Source organism: Palaemon carinicauda, chromosome 29 (genome assembly GCF_036898095.1).
Source record: "Palaemon carinicauda isolate YSFRI2023 chromosome 29, ASM3689809v2, whole genome shotgun sequence".
NCBI classification, from domain to species: domain Eukaryota; kingdom Metazoa; phylum Arthropoda; class Malacostraca; order Decapoda; family Palaemonidae; genus Palaemon; species Palaemon carinicauda.
In genome coordinates, this window is record NC_090753.1 from 94,972,750 (window position 1) to 94,989,955 (window position 17,206).

At 41.3% G+C, this 17,206-nt stretch overlaps 2 protein-coding genes across 2 annotated transcripts in view; one reads left to right on the top strand and one right to left on the bottom strand.

The window, feature by feature from the left end:
- The window catches only part of LOC137622372 (mitochondrial intermediate peptidase), a 124,327-nt gene extending 109,533 nt beyond the window's left edge, over window positions 1–14,794 (bottom strand). The window contains exon 1 of the mRNA XM_068352970.1: window positions 14,509–14,794. Coding sequence (XP_068209071.1) covers window positions 14,509–14,691 — 183 coding nt within the window. The 5' untranslated portion in view covers window positions 14,692–14,794. The remainder of the gene's footprint in view (window positions 1–14,508) is intronic.
- A 2,160-nt stretch (window positions 14,795–16,954) lies between these two features.
- LOC137622375 (galactose-3-O-sulfotransferase 2-like) overlaps window positions 16,955–17,206 on the top strand; it is a 15,439-nt gene continuing 15,187 nt past the window's right edge. Inside the window, exon 1 of the mRNA XM_068352972.1 lies at window positions 16,955–17,146. Coding sequence (XP_068209073.1) covers window positions 17,144–17,146 — 3 coding nt within the window. The 5' untranslated portion in view covers window positions 16,955–17,143. The remainder of the gene's footprint in view (window positions 17,147–17,206) is intronic.

The window sequence follows — 17,206 nt, forward strand, 5'->3', positions numbered from 1 at the left end:
CAAAAACATTAAAATAGCATAATATGTTAACAGGAAAACCGAAATGACGGGCTCAATGTTAATTAACTTCGGTACCAAGAAAAGACCGCCTACTATTAGGAAAGGTCGAATATAAACAAAAATAAAAATTAATTTTAATAAGTTTATAATAAAAGGAAGTTAATCGAAGAGGCCTATAAAAGGCGGAGAGATATAAAATAAATCAGTGAACCCTCGCTACTTCGCGGTTCGACAATCGCGGATTCACCACTTCGCGGGGTTTTCCCATAACCCATATATATATACATATCGCGGATTTTCCGGAAAATTCGAAAATACCGCGAAATCTGAAGATAACCAAATACGATATTTTGTTACCTGTAATTCCATTAATACTGTAATTATAGTAATATCTGCTCTTACTGATTGTTCATTGCATTACATATGATATATAATTCAGCACAGAAAGAAATAAAACACGAAAAGAGAATGTGATCATACGATAATTCAGTACGTAGTAAAATTAAATCGAACATGAAACGCAAATCAGATGCAGTCATACCATATTAGAATGGTGTGTACTGTAATGGATGTGCTTCTTTTCCATGAATCTTTTGTATGTATACGTACGTAGTACAGTACTGCATCCAATAATATTCTTTGTTGCAAAAATCACATTTCGAATAAGTACTGTAAGCGTACGAGAGAGAGAGAGAGAGAGAGAGAGAGAGAGAGAGAGAGAGAGAGAGAGAGAGAGAGAGAGAGAGAGAGAGGCGTAAAATAGCGTACGTACGTAAATTTTTATTATTATTGTTATTATTATTATTATTGTTGTTGTTGTTAATAAAATTATTATTGTTATTATTATTAATCATTATTATTATTATTATTACTGTACAGTATTATTATCATTATTTATTATTATTACGGTATTGTACTTAATCTACGTACGTTCAGTGTGCGCGGGACATCTTCTATGAGTAACCAACGCACCATAGTACTGTATAAGACGGGTTGTGATTGGTTCAAGCGCTGATAGATGACGAATCAAAACTCAAGTTTTGTTATCTAGCCTGTGATTGGTGTTTGGCCCGCATCTCCAACCCGCAGCATCAGAGTTCTCGCGGGACTGCATCGTTCACTTTCTCTTTCCGCGTATTGCTGAGTAGACGTTCTTAAGTTTGTGAAGTTGAATCTGTGCTGTGTGCGACTGTTTTAAGTTGAACTTTTTGTTGAACTTTCTGTTACAATGGCTCCCAAGCGTTCTGCTTCTAGTAAGACTGGTAGTGAGCCTAAACGCCACCGAAGAATGATGACGATAGCTGAGAAGGTTACGCTTCTCGACATGTTAAAAGATGGTAGAAGTTACGCGGCCGCCGGCCGCCATTTTGGCATCAACGAATCCACCGTTCGCTACATCAGGAAGGACGAGGCGAACATTAGAAAGACTGCTGCAATCACCTTTAGCAGATCAGCGAAGCGAGTCGTTACAACGCGTAATAAAACGATCGTACGCATGGAAGGTGCTTTAGCTGTGTGGATTGCCGACTGTCGGAAGAAGAACATAGCGTTGGATACGAACACCATCCGAACAAAGGCTTTGAGCTTGTATGAGAATTTTGCGGCAAAGGAACCTCATGACGACGATGGCGACCATGCTGAAGAAGATGATGATGTAGATGATCCTCAACCAGGGACCTCCACTGATTCCCAGCGTCAGAAACAACGTTTTTCCGCCAGCAAAGGATGGTTCGCGAAGTTTCAGAAACGCTTCGCCCTGAAAAGCGTTTCCCTGCATGGGGAGTCTGCTTCCGCTGACACTGCCGCTGCTGAAACTTACGTGAACCAGACTTTCAAGAACATTATCGCTGAAGGTGGATACAAGCCGGAACAAGTGTTTAATATGGATGAAACCGGCTTGTTTTGGAAGAGAATGCCGTCGCGAACTTTCCTGTTCAAAGAGGAAGCCAAAGCCTCTGGCTTTAAGGCATTCAAGGATCGCGTTACCCTCGTGATGTGTGGCAATGCTGCTGGATTTTTGTTAAAGCCGGGGCTTATTTATAAGTCGAAAAATCCTCGCGCTTTGAAAAACAAAAATAAGAATCTCCTTCCCGTGTACTGGATGCATAATCAAAAGGCATGGATTACGAAGATGCTGACCTCCAACTGGTTCCACCAGTGTTTCATCCCGCAAGTCCATGAATATCTCTTAGAGAAGGGCTTGCCATTCAAGATCCTTCTCCTTATGGATAACGCTGGTGGACACGCAACTGACCTGTCGCGTGAGGGCGTTCAGGTTGAGTTCCTGCCACCCAACACCACGTCATTAATTCAACCAATGGACCAGGGGGTTATCAGGGCGTTCAAGGCCCTCTACACGAAGAATACCTTGGCGGACCTCGTTGCGTGTGTGGATGCTGCCCAAGATGACGAGGATGAAGACTTCAACTTGAAGGCGTACTGGCGGCAGTACACCATAGCCACGTGCCTGCAGAATATTCAAAAGGCACTTCAAGAGATGAAACCTGCAACTGTAAATGCGAGCTGGAAGAAGCTGTGGCCCGATATTGTTTACGACGACAAGGGATTTACTCCGTCGGAAATCCAACACTCTGCAATACGGAAATCTGTGCAGTTGGCTGCCATAATTGGGGGTGACGGGTTTGGCGACATGACGACTGAAGACGTCGACGAGTTGTTGGACTGCCATTCCCAGCCCCTAACTGACGCAGATCTCGAAGACCTGACGAAATCGGCAAGTGAGGAAGAGAGTGAGGGTACCCAGGAAGAGACCCAAGAAAATGTAGAAGAAACGGGCTTAACATTAGAACGGCTCGCCAAGTTCTGCAACCATATGAAGGAGGCGAAAGAAATGTTGCAAGAGTGGGACGAGGATATGGTTCGCGCGATGCAATTCTGCAACAAGGTCGATGACATCACGACTCCCTACAGGATGCTCTTGGATCGAAAAAAGAAGCAGCGGCAGCAACTTCCGATCACAATGTTTTTTCAGCCTCGCAAAAAAGAGCCAGTTCCTCCTGCTAGTACGCCTTCGGAAGAAATTGAAGAAGTTGAAGAGGTGTCCCAGGAAAAGACACCTCCGTCTGAAGAGACGTAAAATACTATCATTGACTGCACAGTAGAACACATCATCAGCTTCATCATCATCATTTCTACTGTGCAGCAAATTCATCGCCATCGTCATTCAAGTTTTTCTGGAACTTCTTTCGTGGTGAGTACAGTAACAATCTTTATTTTTTACTTTAACCTGTTTTATAGTTTAGTACTGTACGTACTGTATGCATTAAGTTAAAGGGAAGGTTTTAAAAGTCTACATGTTGTAACCTATCATATTTTTTTTGTTTAAAATTTACATTTACGTACGTAAAACAATCTCTCTCTCTCTCTCTCTCTCTCTCTCTCTCTCTCTCTCTCTCTCTCTCTCTCTCTCTCTCTCTCTCTCTCAAATTGTTTTCCTGCTTTGCTACGTACAAGTACTGTATAATTTATATTTGTAAGGTAACATATTTTGTAAATGCTTTGTACTGTAAATACTGTATGTACTGTATCATTATTTATCACTATCATCATGCGTGTTAAATGCCTTGTTTGTTCTGAGCGTGGTTGTTTACTGAGCGTACACGCCGTCGTTTCAGGCGGCGTCATAAAGAAAAAGATTTCATTTGGAAGTCCTAAGAAAAATACGTAAACTAAAACATTGGTAATAAAAAAATCAACATACAGTACTGTATAATCAATATAATCGATGCAAAAACTAACCATACGTACATATATGTGTACACTAAATGAGTTTGTTTCTTCATTATGATCAGAGATGAACGTAAACAAAACATTGGTTGCCATTTTTTATCGTGCTTTTTAGGTGTTTAGGAAACACATGATATAAAATCGCCTTTAATATTTGTGCCTGTTTTAGTTTAGGGTGCTGTAGTACATGCATTAAGTGTTCTGTACATTACAGGGTGTAAAGGGTGGTTTGTTAACAGTACTGTACTACGTACAAGGGAAGGTTTTAAAAGTCCGAATATACATGTTAAATAAATAGGTAAATATGCTGTCACTACTTCGCGGATTTTCACCTATCGCGCCCGCGTCTGGAACCTATCTACCGCGATAAACGAGGGTTCACTGTATAACTTTTGTTAAGCAAAATTAAGAAAGAGAGTCTATACTCTCTTAGACACCAACACTTCCGTCTAAGGGAAGGGTCGGCCATTTAAAAGTGAAAGAGAGTTCATACTCTCTTCGTCACCATAATTAATCAAATTAATTCCAAAAGCTAGCTAAGCTAATGATAAAACTTCCTGAATAGCGAAAGCTAAACTCTAGAGCAAATACATCACCAAATCGTGAGCAAAAAACTCCAGAATCAACAGCGTATCCATATAGGTCTAGCCGGAGGCACGACAGAGGAAAAAATTGAGGTGGTGTCAACAAGAAGTACTGCAGTACCTGGCCACAGGTGGCGCTTGTGAGTACACCCCCCTCTTGTATAGCGATCGCTGGCGTATCCCTTCCATAGAATTCTGTCGGGCAACGGAGTTGACAGCTACATGATTATCGGGTAAGTTTAATATTGAAAAATTCCCAATACACTTAAACCCTGAATCTCAACATACATGGCCTATATTTTCACACTCTTTATAAAAGGAGTACAGTACAGTACTGTACTATTATTCGCTGGAAGTACAGCAATATTTTTTCCGCTTACTGCCCTCTGAGTACCATTATCACAAGAGAGCATACCACTAAGGTGATGAACTTGCAAGCAAACTGAAAATGTAACGCCATCCAAAACGTCATGTGATTGCACATCTTTAGCCGAGCATCACCTACAACAAAATATTTATAAAGATTCAAATAAATAAAGATTTAAGAACTTCTACATTCTGAAATGCTAACTCCTAAAATAAGACAGATGTTCGTTTAAGGATGCTTACTTTAGTGAAATGACAAATTTGAAAATAATTTGTATTTTTTATCCCCCTTCCGCCCTATACCCACTCAAGCGGGTAGGCAGAGATGCCACCTCGCACTTTTAGTCTAATGGCTACCTTCCTGCTTCGCTGAAAGAATATTCACATAAATTACGGAAGGTGTGTTAGTATGGCAACAAATTCACTGCAGCATTTATAGATACTTTGAACAGACCAGATACAGATAATTGGGGGAAGCCTATATATTTCAAATTTTAGACATTTTAAAATTACAAAAGTTTGACTGAATAACCACACTTTAAAAGGGAAACCAGCACAAGAACACCACCTAACATAAGGTTCTCTACCTACCCTAAGGTTATCTAACTAACCTAACCTAGAAGCCTTATCTACTTAACCCCTCTACGACAGCCGTATCCTAAGTCTCAGCATTGTGTTTGCTTCCCAACTGGCTTCGCTCCTGAAACAATGTTTTTCAGGAATATCTCCTAGCTTAACCTGACCATAAAACTTAAAAAATACATATTTCCGGTGATTAACGACATTAAAACCATTCAAAATACCTGTAAACACACAAGTAACACTTCTTATTTTCTCTAAACAGGGAAATGGCCACTTGTTTTGGATATCGTTAATATGGAAATATTATTCTAATACAAATCCAAGACGAGCTGTTCTATACACGTGACGTAGTTGGGGGGAGTGCTGCAGCTTGTATTAAAAAAGGATGGAGCTTGTATAGGAACTGTGGATGTAGGAGATTGGCCAAGAAAAAGCCACATGACAAAAAAAACATTAAGATTGGAGGCTAGAAAAAGTTACCAGAACTTATAATATAGAAAATAGGAAATCATAGTTTAGACAGGAGTGTAGATCTATAAAATGTAAGACTATTACATCAACTGATTTTACCGTATTTCATCCATACCTGCAGTAATGATGCATTATGGGTCTCAAGTAAAATAAATAAATGTGTATGCATTGTATTATCATGTTATTATGTATACTTATTCATTGAATTATTAAGTGGTGCAACGCCCCGAGGACATGACAACAATGTACTTTCCTACCACTAGGTATCACACACGCTTGTACAGTATCTTCGTTTGTCAGCCAAGGCAAACGTTTTCCTGCATGTTGTATCCTATTCTTGTATTACACCATCTTAATAAATGGATTTTGACATAGGAAAAATCTATTTTTGGGGCTCGAGCCATGTCATCCTGATGGAAGTTCCTCAATGGCAGCTTTCTACTTGGGATATCTCACAGAAATATCCCAAGTAGAAAGCTGCCATTGAGGAACTTCCACCAGGATGACATGGCTTGAGCCCCAAAAACCTTGCATTACTTCAGGATGGTGTTTCCTTCCCAACCTCGCAAAGAATCCCCCAACAAGGAGAACCACCTGTCGTAAGTTTATGAACTATTCTCATGGTCTTCTTATGTCGTGGGGATCCAAAAAAAAAAAAAAAAAAAATGTTATTTTGATTATAAAATAAATTTTTGAATATACTTACCCGGTGATTATATAGCTGCAACTCTGTTGCTCGACAGACAACTCTACGGTAAAAACTTGCCAGCGATCGCTACACAGGTTGCGGGTGTGCCCAACAGCGCCATCTGTCGACCAGATACCCAGTTCTCAATGTAAACAAAGACTCAATTTTCTCCTCGTCCCACTGCGTCTCTATTGGGGAGGAAGGGATTGTCATTTAATTTATAATCACCGGGTAAGTATATTCAAAAATTTATTTTATAATCAAAATATCATTTTTAAATATTTAACTTAGCCGGTGATTATATAGCTGATTCACACCCAGGATGGTGGGTAGAGACCAGTAATATATGTTTACACTTTTATGAGCTAAGAGTTTTTTATTTCATTTTAGAAGTTATCAAAATAACAAAAACAAAATAAATAGGTACCTGGTAAGGAAGTCGACTTGAACAATTACTCTGCCTTTTAAGTACGTCTTCCTTACGGAGCCTCGCGATCCTCTTAGGATGCTGATCGACCCCTAGGATCTGAAGTATCAAGGGTTGCAACCCATACAACAGGACCTCATCAAACCCCTAATCTAGGCGCTCTCAAGAAATGACTTTGACCACCCGCCAAATCAACCAGGATGCGAAAGGCTTCTTAGCCTTCCGGACAACCCAAAAAACAACAATAAAAACATTTCAAGAGAAAGATAAAAGGGTATGGAATTAGGGAATTGTAGTGGTTGAGCCCTCACCCACTACTGCACTCGCTGCTACGAATGGTCCCAGTGTGTAGCAGTCCTCGTAAAGAGACTGGACATCCTTTAGATAAAAAGACGCAAACACTGACTTGCTTCTCCAATAGGTTGCGTCCATTATACTTCGCAGAGATCTATTTTGCTTAAAGGCCACGGAAGTTGCGACAGCTCTAACTTCGTGTGTCCTCACCTTAAGCAATGCTTGGTCTTCCTCACTCAGATGTGAATGAGCTTCTCGTATTAACAGTCTGATAAAGTAGGATAAAGCATTCTTTGACATAGGCAAAGATGGTTTCTTAACTGAACACCATAAAGCTTCAGATTGGCCTCGTAAAGGTTTAGTTCGCTTTATATAGAACTTAAGCGCTCTCACAAGGCATAAGACTTTTTCTAGTTCATTGCCTACCATATTCGATAAGCTGGGAATATCGAACGATTTCGGCCAAGGTCGAGAAGGCAGCTCATTTTTGGCTAGAAAACCAAGTTGTAGCGAACATGTAGCTTTTTCTGACGAAAATCCGATGTTCTTGCTGAAGGCATGAATCTCACTGACTCTTTTAGCTGTGGCTAAGCATACCAGGAAAAGTGTCTTTAAAGTGAGATCTTTCAGGGAGGCTGATTGTAGCGGTTCAAACCTGTCTGACATGAGGAATCTTAGTACCACGTCTAAATTCCAACCAGGTGTAACCAAACGACGCTCCTTCGTGGTCTCAAAAGACTTAAGGAGGTCCTGAAGATCTTTATTGTTGGAAAGATCTAAGCCTCTATGCCGGAAGACTGATGCCAACATGCTTCTGTAGCCCTTGATAGTGGGAGCTGAAAGGGATCGTCCTTTTCTAAGGTGTAAGAGAAAGTCAGCTATTTGAGCTACAGAGGTACTGGTCGAGGATACAGAGACTGACTTGCACCAGTTTCGGAAGACTTCCCACTTCGATTAGTAGACTCTAAGGGTGGATGCTCTCCTTGCTCTAGCAATCGCACTGGCTGCCTCCTTCGAAAAGCCTCTAGCTCTCGAGTCTTTCGATAGTCTGAAGGCAGTCAGACGAAGAGCGTGGAGGCTTTGGTGTACCTTCTTTACGTGTGGCTGACGTAGAAGGTCCACCCTTAGAGGAAGACTTCTGGGAACGTCTACTAGCCATCGAAGTACCTCGGTGAACCATTCTCTCGCGGGCCAGAGGGGAGCAACTAGCGTCAACCTTGTCCCTTCGTGAGAGGCGAACTTCTGCAGTACCTTGTTGACAATCTTGAACGGTGGGAATGCATATAGATCTAGATGTGACCAATCTAGGAGAAAGGCATCTATATGTATTGCTGCTGGGTCTGGGACTGGTGAGCAATATATTGGGAGCCTCTTGGTCATTGAGGTTGCAAAGAGATCTATGGTTGGTTGGCCCCAAGTGGCCCACAGTCTCTTGCATACATCCTTGTGGAGGGTCCATCTGAGACAATCTGCCATGACATTCAAGTTGCCTTGGATGAACCTCGTTACTAGTGTTATGTCTAGACTTTTTGACCAGATGAGCAGGTCCCTTGCGATCTCGTACAACGTCAGTGAGTGGGTCCCTCCTTGCTTGGAGATGTACGCCAAGGCAGTGGTGTTGTCCGAGTTCACTTCCACCACTTTGCCTCGAAGGAGAGACCTGAAGCTTTTCAAGGCCAGATGTACTGCCAGCAGCTCCTTGCAGTTGATATGCATGATCCTTTGACTCGAGTTCCACAGTCCTGAACATTCCCGACCGTCTAATGTCGCGCCCCAGCCTACGTCCGATGCGTCCGAGAAGAGAACGTGGTTGGGAGTCTGAACAGCCAGGGGAAGACCCTCTCTGAGGTTGATACTGTCCTTCCACCAAGTCAGACAAGACTTCATCTTTTCGGAAATGGGGATCGAGACCGCTTCTAGCGTCTTGTCCTTTTTCCAGTGAAAAGCTAGATGGTATTGAAGAGGACGGAGGTGTAGTCTTCCTAATGACACAAAAAGTTCCAGGGATGATAGCGTCCCTACCAGACTCATCCACTGCCTGACTGAGCAGTGTTCCTTCTTCAGCATGTTCTGGATGCATAACTGGGCTTGGCTTATTCTGGGGGCCGACGGAAAAGCCCGAAAAGCTAGACTGTGAATCTCCATCCCTAAATACACAATAGTTTGGGATGGGACCAGTTGCGACTTTTCCATATTGACAAGGAGACCCAATTCCTTGGTCAGATCTAGAGTCCACTTTAGATCCTTCAGACAGCGACGACTGGAAGATGCTCTGAGAAGCCAGTCGTCCAAATAGAGGGAGGCTCGGATGTCCGATAAATGGAGGAATTTGGCTACATTCCTCATCAGCCTCGTAAACACAAGAGGAGCTGTGCTTAGGCCAAAGCACAGGGCCTGAAACTGGTAGACCACCTTTTCGAAAACGAATCTCAGAAAAGGTTGGGAGTCCGGGTGGATGGGGACGTGGAAGTAGGCGTCCCTTAGGTCTAATGAGACCATCCAGTCTTCCCTTCTGACCGCTGCTAAGACTGACTTTGTGGTCTCCATGGAGAACGTCTGCTTTGTGACAAAGACATTCAGAGCACTGACGTCTAGCACCGACCTCCACCCTCCTGTCTTCTTTGAAACCAAGAAGAGGCGGTTGTAGAATCCCGGAGATTGAAGGTCCGAGACTTTGACCACCGCTCCCTTCTCTAGTAAAAGAGACACTTCCCGTTTCAAGGCTCGTCTCTTGTCTTCCTCTCTGTACCTGGGAGAGAGATCGATGGGAGACGTTGCTAGAGGGGGTTTTCGTACAAAAGGGATCTTGTACCCTTCTCTGAGCAACTTCACAGATTGTGCATCTGCGCCTCTCTTCTCCCAGTTCAGCCAGAAGTTCTTGAGTCTGGCTCCTACTGCTGTCTGAAGATGATGGCAGTCAGACTCTGCCCTTAAAGGACTTGGATCCTTTCTTCTTTCCTCGTTTCCCTTCGGCACGAGCACCTCCTCTGCTGGAGACTCTGCCACGAAAGGGCGGAATAAAACGGGACGCTGGAGTGTCCATCCTTGGTCTAGCTGACAAGGTAGGCAAAGGGGGAGCTTTGCGAGCTGAGGACGCAACAAGATCGTGAGTGTCCTTCTGCACTAACGAAGCGGCTATTTCCTTAATCAGGACTTCTGGAAAAAGGCACTTGGAAAGAGGAGCAAAGAGAAGCTCAGATCTCTGGCACGGCGTAACTCCAGCAGAAAGGAATGAGCAGAGATTTTCTCGCTTTTTTAGGACTCCGGACACAAATGATGCAGCAAGCTCATTAGACCCATCACGTACGGCCTTGTCCATGCAGGACATAATGAGCAAGGAAGTCTCTTTATCTGTCGACGAGATCTTCCTGCTTAGGGCTCCTAGACACCAGTCTAAGAAGTTAAAAACTTCGAAGGCCCTAAAGATACCTTTCAAAAGGTGGTCCAGGTCCGAAGATGACCAACATATCTTTGAGCGTCTCATGGCAAGGCGGCGGGGAGAGTCTACAAGACTTGAGAAGTCGCCCTGGGCAGAGGCAGGAACTCCCAAGCCGAGAACTTCTCCCGTGGCATACCAGACGCTCGATCTAGAAGAGAGTCTAGCAGTGGGAAAAGCAAAGGCTGTCTTCCCTAAACTCTTCTTGGACTGCAACCATTCTCCTATCACCCGCAAAGCTCTCTTGGACGAGCGTGCGAGGACGAGTCTAGTAAAGGCAGGAGTGGAAGACGGCATGCCTAAAACAAACTCTGAAGGCGGAGAACGAGGAGCCACAGAAACAAACTGGTCAGGAAACAGCTCTTTGAAAATGGCCAAGACTTTTCTAAAGTCCAAAGAGGGTTGAGTAGACTTAGGCTCGTCCAATTCTGATTGTGGTTCATCTATATGTGCAGCAACATCATCATCAGAAAGTTCCTCATCCGACAACTGATGAGGAAACGGCAACGGAGTGGGTAACGGCTGGTTCGCTGAGTCCGGTCGCACTGGTGCATGCGTGACTGAGCCGGACGCAACGTCATGGAACTGCTGCCCAGTCTGTGAGCTGGCAACAACCATGGTAGCGCGGGGACGCACAGCGTCTACTCCAGACTGTCTAGACTGATGTGGGTGCGCAGTGGAAACCACACTGGGTTGCGGAGGTTGACGCACCGCGTCAAAACAAAGCAACTTTGACGGTTGTGGAACATCCAGAACGTCAACGGCAACCTCCGTGCGTCGCTTAACGTCAACATGCGGCTGGCAGATCAAACTGGAACGCATGGGTGGAGGAACTCTCTCAACTGGTGTGCGTGAGAAGGTTACCTCAGCGTCCACCGGACGCACAACCGATCGCGTGGAGGGTTGTAGGCTAGGTACTGCACTAGCTGGTACGGCAGCAACCTTCTCCGCACGAAAGTCCTGCATCAGAGACGTAAGTTTAGACTGCATGTCTTGCAGTAGAGACCACTGAGGGTCTACGGGAGCAGGTGCGGCGACAGACGGTGTTACAGTCTGAAGCGGTACCGCTTTGCCTCTCTTAGGCGGTGAGCAGTCATCGGATGACGGAAACGAGTCCGAACTGACCCAGTGGCTACAACCGGGCCGTTGGACTTGTACTGAAGGGACCGATTTACGCTTTAACGGTCGCGAGACCTTGGTCCAAAGTTTCTTGCGAGAAACACCTTCAGAAGACGAGGTATAAATGGGCTCTCTCGTCTTAGTAAGGTAGGAGCGATCTTGGGTAGATACGCCCGATACCACGGAGGGAACGTCTGTTCGCTGATTAAAGCCTCTCGAACCCATGCGTCGTACGACATTGCTTCTCCCCTGGACTTGGGAGCTTGCAAGAGGTCCCGGACTAGGAGGACGACAGGCACGAACAGACGAACCCTCAAGCGCAACACTGTCCACAACACTATCACTTGGCACTTTAGCACTTCCCACTGCACTTTGGCACTTAAGCTCCTTCACATCCGCCATGAGCTGATTACGGTCACTAGCAAGGGACTCAACTCTCTCACCCAGAGCCTGGATGGCACGCATCATATCAGCCATCGATGGTTCCTGAGTGCCAGGAGGGGGGTTAGGAGCAACCACTACAGGGGAAGGAATAGGTTGTGGGGCATGAGGAGAGGATACATCAATAGAACGAGAAGAACTTCTCCTAACTCTATCTCTCTCTAGCCTACGTGTGTACTTTTGAAATTCGATAAAATCGAATTCCGAAAGACCAACGCACTCCTCACACCGATCTTCCAATTGACAGGTTTTATCCCGACAATTGGAACAAACAGTGTGAGGGTCGATAGAGGCCTTCGGAAGACGCCTAGAACAGTCTCTAGCATTGCATTTCCTAAATTTGGGGACTTGTGAAGGGTCAGCCATTTTGAATTGGTCAAGGGAAATTCCAAAAAAACGATCAAAAAGTCATCAACAAAGAATCCGTTATCAAAAAGAGTTCAAGGATTTGTGTGAAGAGAAACCCTGCACAGCGAAAGCTCAAAACTAGAATATAGTACTTCACCAATTAGATGTGAAAAACTCCAGTTTAGCAACAGTGAGTAAAGTACGTCTTGCCGACACGGCGACAGAGAGAAAATTGAGTCTTTGTTTACATTGAGAACTGGGTATCTGGTCGACAGATGACGCTGTTGGGCACACCCGCAACCTGTGTAGCGATCGCTGGCGAGTTTTTACCGTAGAGTTGTCTGTCAAGCAACAGAGTTGCAGCTATATAATCACCGGCTAAGTTAAATATTGAAAAAAAAGGAGTGTATTTTCACAAAAGTAAGAATCTAAATTATTTTCAACTGCCGAACTAGGTAATTGGTTTCAAACAGTTGCTTTGTTAGGGCTATATTGAATTATATTGCTAAAAATCAATTCACGAATATTGTGCTACAGTAAATTGAACCTAAAGACTACTAGGAAAAAAAAAGTTACATTTGCACTCAATCACTGTAATTACTTATGCAGTTGGTTAGGATGGACCAAGTAAGTAATTCAAATGTCGGTAAATATTTACTATAGCACAATACTCCTAATGAAGAACATGAAAAGCATTCCTGGTGTATTCATAGGTACTTTGAACGTTTCTGATGCAAATAATTGAAGGAAGCCACTATCTTTTAAATTTTAGAAGTTTTAATATTCCAAAAGTAATGACTCGAAAACCCCATTTTAAAAGGGAAAGCAACACAAGAACACCACCTATCCTTAGGCTGTAAAATTATATTTACGGACGGGGAAACATTTCGAACAGAAAATATATGTTTTCCTGAAGTAAATAACGTAATTTAACTGAATTTGAATACCGTTTTCCCCACCCAAAACCCCGCGTTCGCACTACGAGGTCCCCCATTATCAGCGGATATATATATATATATATATTATATATATATATATATATATATATATATATATATATATATATATATATATATATCACTAAATATTTATTTGCGGTAAAAATAAGTAATTTTCGAAGAAAAAGGTTGTTTTCTGTAAGAATAAAGTGTTTTTTAGTAGGAATGTTTTCCATGTCCATAACTATAATAACACCCATAAGGTTTCCCACCTAACCTAGGAGCCAGATTCCACGCAAACCCACCTAACCCCCCCCCCCCTTAGACTGCTGTGCCCTTATCTTAACCTAAGGCTAAATCTCAACCCTGTGTTGGCTTCCTAACTGGCAAGGTAACATTAAATAACAATATCGTAAATTTAAAAACTGGCTTCAGAATATCGCATTTAAGATAGAAAAACTATTTTTCCCATAAATAAAATTTATTTGACAACTAGTAAGAAAGTTTATACCAGTCCAAAACAACTCCATACACCTCGAACAGACTCACCACAAACAGATTTATGATGTATAGGCCTAGGCTATTTGCAGTTAAAGGAAACATCGTGACGGAGCCTTTGCATATCAGCGGCCAGTTCCTCCAGGGTGCATAAAAATGGACACCAATTAGCCTAAACTTGCCCTCCTAGCCTAACCTACAAGCCGTGTCCTTACCTACTTACCTAACGGGGGTCTAATGCCCCCCTGCATCCCTCCCTCATACTACCATATTCTTGTCAGTCGTCATCATACATACAGGTGGCCGCTATCATACATACGCCCCCATCTTGATATTTCATGACTTGAAATAAGACAAAATTTATATATACATCATCATCACCTCCTACACCTATTGACACAACGGGCCTCGGATAGATTTCGCCAAATATTATTGGTCTAATTCGTCCCTCACTTTCCACAATGTAAATATGTATATAAAAAAAACATCAATATGATTAATAACACATTTAATCCTGTGATTAATGTGAAATTAAATAGTATACTAAGTATATTATGTAGTATACTCACAGTAACATCCTTAGCAAACTGAAGACTCAAGAGTCTACTAGGCTTCGTGTTGAACGCCGAGGCTAAAGGAGACCAAGTGTTTACGGACCTCGTTGAAACACGAAGGAATCTTGGATCTCGGTATTTTGAAGTCCTCCATCTCGTCCTACTTGAAAATATATGGGCTCCTCTTCTGTAATTCATATTTATCTACTGTTTAAAAATGTTACATAAAAATTACATAATCTACGAGATTACGGAGAACGCCTGAAAGCAAAGCACAGTGTGACACCGACAGATAGAAGAAGAACGCTTTGTTTACATTCAATTTTAGTATTGGTTCTTAGTTTGCCCTGATATCAAGTATAATGATTCTCTCAAATTAATCCCACAGAAAGTTTTATCAACACACAATGGTCATCCTGTTCTTTACCTATACATCTAAACATTACGTCAGGATGCCAAAAAACCTTTAAATCAATCAATCAATCAATCGGGGCTTATAGCATCTTGATTTTCCAACTAGAGTTATAGCTTGGCTAATAATAATAATAATAATAATAATAATAATAATAATAATAATAATAATAATAATAATAATAATAATAATAATAATAATAATAATAATAATACAGTACATCTAGACATAGATTTGTTTACATACACACCTATTCATAGATTGTGCTTAACTTAGACCTAGCATTGTTTGCATAAACATTTGTTCTTTTATGTACATATTTAATGTAATCTGTTGTTTACCCACACGTTTACGTTCATGTCTTTTGTCTATTCACGATAATGAATCGCATACATAATAAATATTACATGCAAGGTTACAGACACTACAAGAATCTATCCTCTTTTTTTTCAGATATGTGTGTTACAGCTTACCTTTAATATATTTTGATGTTTACCTGTTCTTAAGATATTCTATGTTATTTGTTCATTTATCCTCTTACTGTTTATTCATTTCTTTATTTCCTTTCCTCACTGGCTATTTTCCCCGTATGAGCCCTTGGCCTTATAACTTCCTGCTTTTCCAACCAGGGCTGTAGCTAATAATAATAATAATAATAATAATAATAATAATAATAATAATAATAATAATAATAATAATAATAATAATAATAATAATATCCCATTATCAACACTAGTTCGTTTAATTGTAATTAGTATAGTCAGATACATAAATAGATAATTCATTTTGAACATTTGCGGTTCACAATGTTTAGTTGTTTTTTTTTTTTCATTTTTAGAGGTGACCTATTGAAAACGATCCGGCCTGGGGTTCGAGCCCCGCTCAATCTCGATAGTTTCTTGTAGTGTCTGCAACATCACCATCCTTCTGAGCTGAGGATGGTGGGTGGGAGTTTTGGGGTGCCTATAGGTCTATCAGTTGAGTCATCAGCAGCCACTGCCTGGCCCTATACCTTGGGTGGAGAGAGGCTTGGTTGCTTCTAGGGCATTGTCCTGCTAGAGCATTATTACTGGCACTTGCCTCTGCCATTCACGAGTGACCTTTAAACCTTTAGAACGGCAAAACGTAGAACTGTCCTCTGATTTTATTCAAGACCTAGAATTTACTAGATTTTACTAAAGATCTCTAACCAGACTTGAAATCCAACTCTAGTGCTCTGTAAGATTTGATAATTTAATGCGTGGGAAACAAGGCAGATGACATGGACTTGGTAGCCTTGAAGATTTTATCAACTTTTATCATAATATACTAACTTTATAATAATTGTTTATTTTATTCGATTGTGAATAACTAGATGTAATGTTTCGAGTTGGATAGAACAACAATGTCCCCCATATAGTGAAGTGAAGAGCAAATTTTTGGCTACGTGTATATATATATATATATATATATATATATATATATATATATATATATGTATGTATGTATATATACATATATATATATATATATATATATATATATATATATATATATACATATATATATATATATATATATATATATATATATATATATATATATATGTATATATACATACATACATATATATATATATATATATATATATATATATATATATATATATATATATGTGTATATATATATATATATATATATATATATATATATATATATATATATATATATATATATATATCCGATCACACTCAATGACATGGACAGGCATATAACTAATCGGTCTCTCCCCGTCCCTCGGATAGGGGAGGAGAGAGAGTAGTCATACCCTCGTGAGAAGGGTTGTAGTTAGGAAAGGGGAGTGGGTGGGTAACATACACTAGTAACAATATAACAACAACAACAACAGGGAGGAATAGATTCATTATCATCTTATCTATCTGATTGATACCAAAGTGTTTCTGCCTACTCTCTCTCTCTCTCTCTCTCTCTCTCTCTCTCTCTCTCTCTCTCTCTCTCTCTCTCTCTCTCTCTCTCTCTCTCTCTCTCTCTCTCTCTCTCTCTCTCTCTCTCTCCAAAAAACAATCCCCTAACAAAACCAGAAGAGATACGACCGACTGACTCCTTTTTGTGTGGGACAATTATCATACGACAAAGTGTTAACAGAAGAATAACATTGTTGTGCAAAACATGATATATTTTTTAGGATTTAAGTGAGGAATTATTTGCCATTTATGGTCCTGATCGCTTTGTTCTAACATGGTAAGTTAAGCCATATGTTCATGTTATTAACATTGTTACGCAGTATTCTAGAAGTTTGAT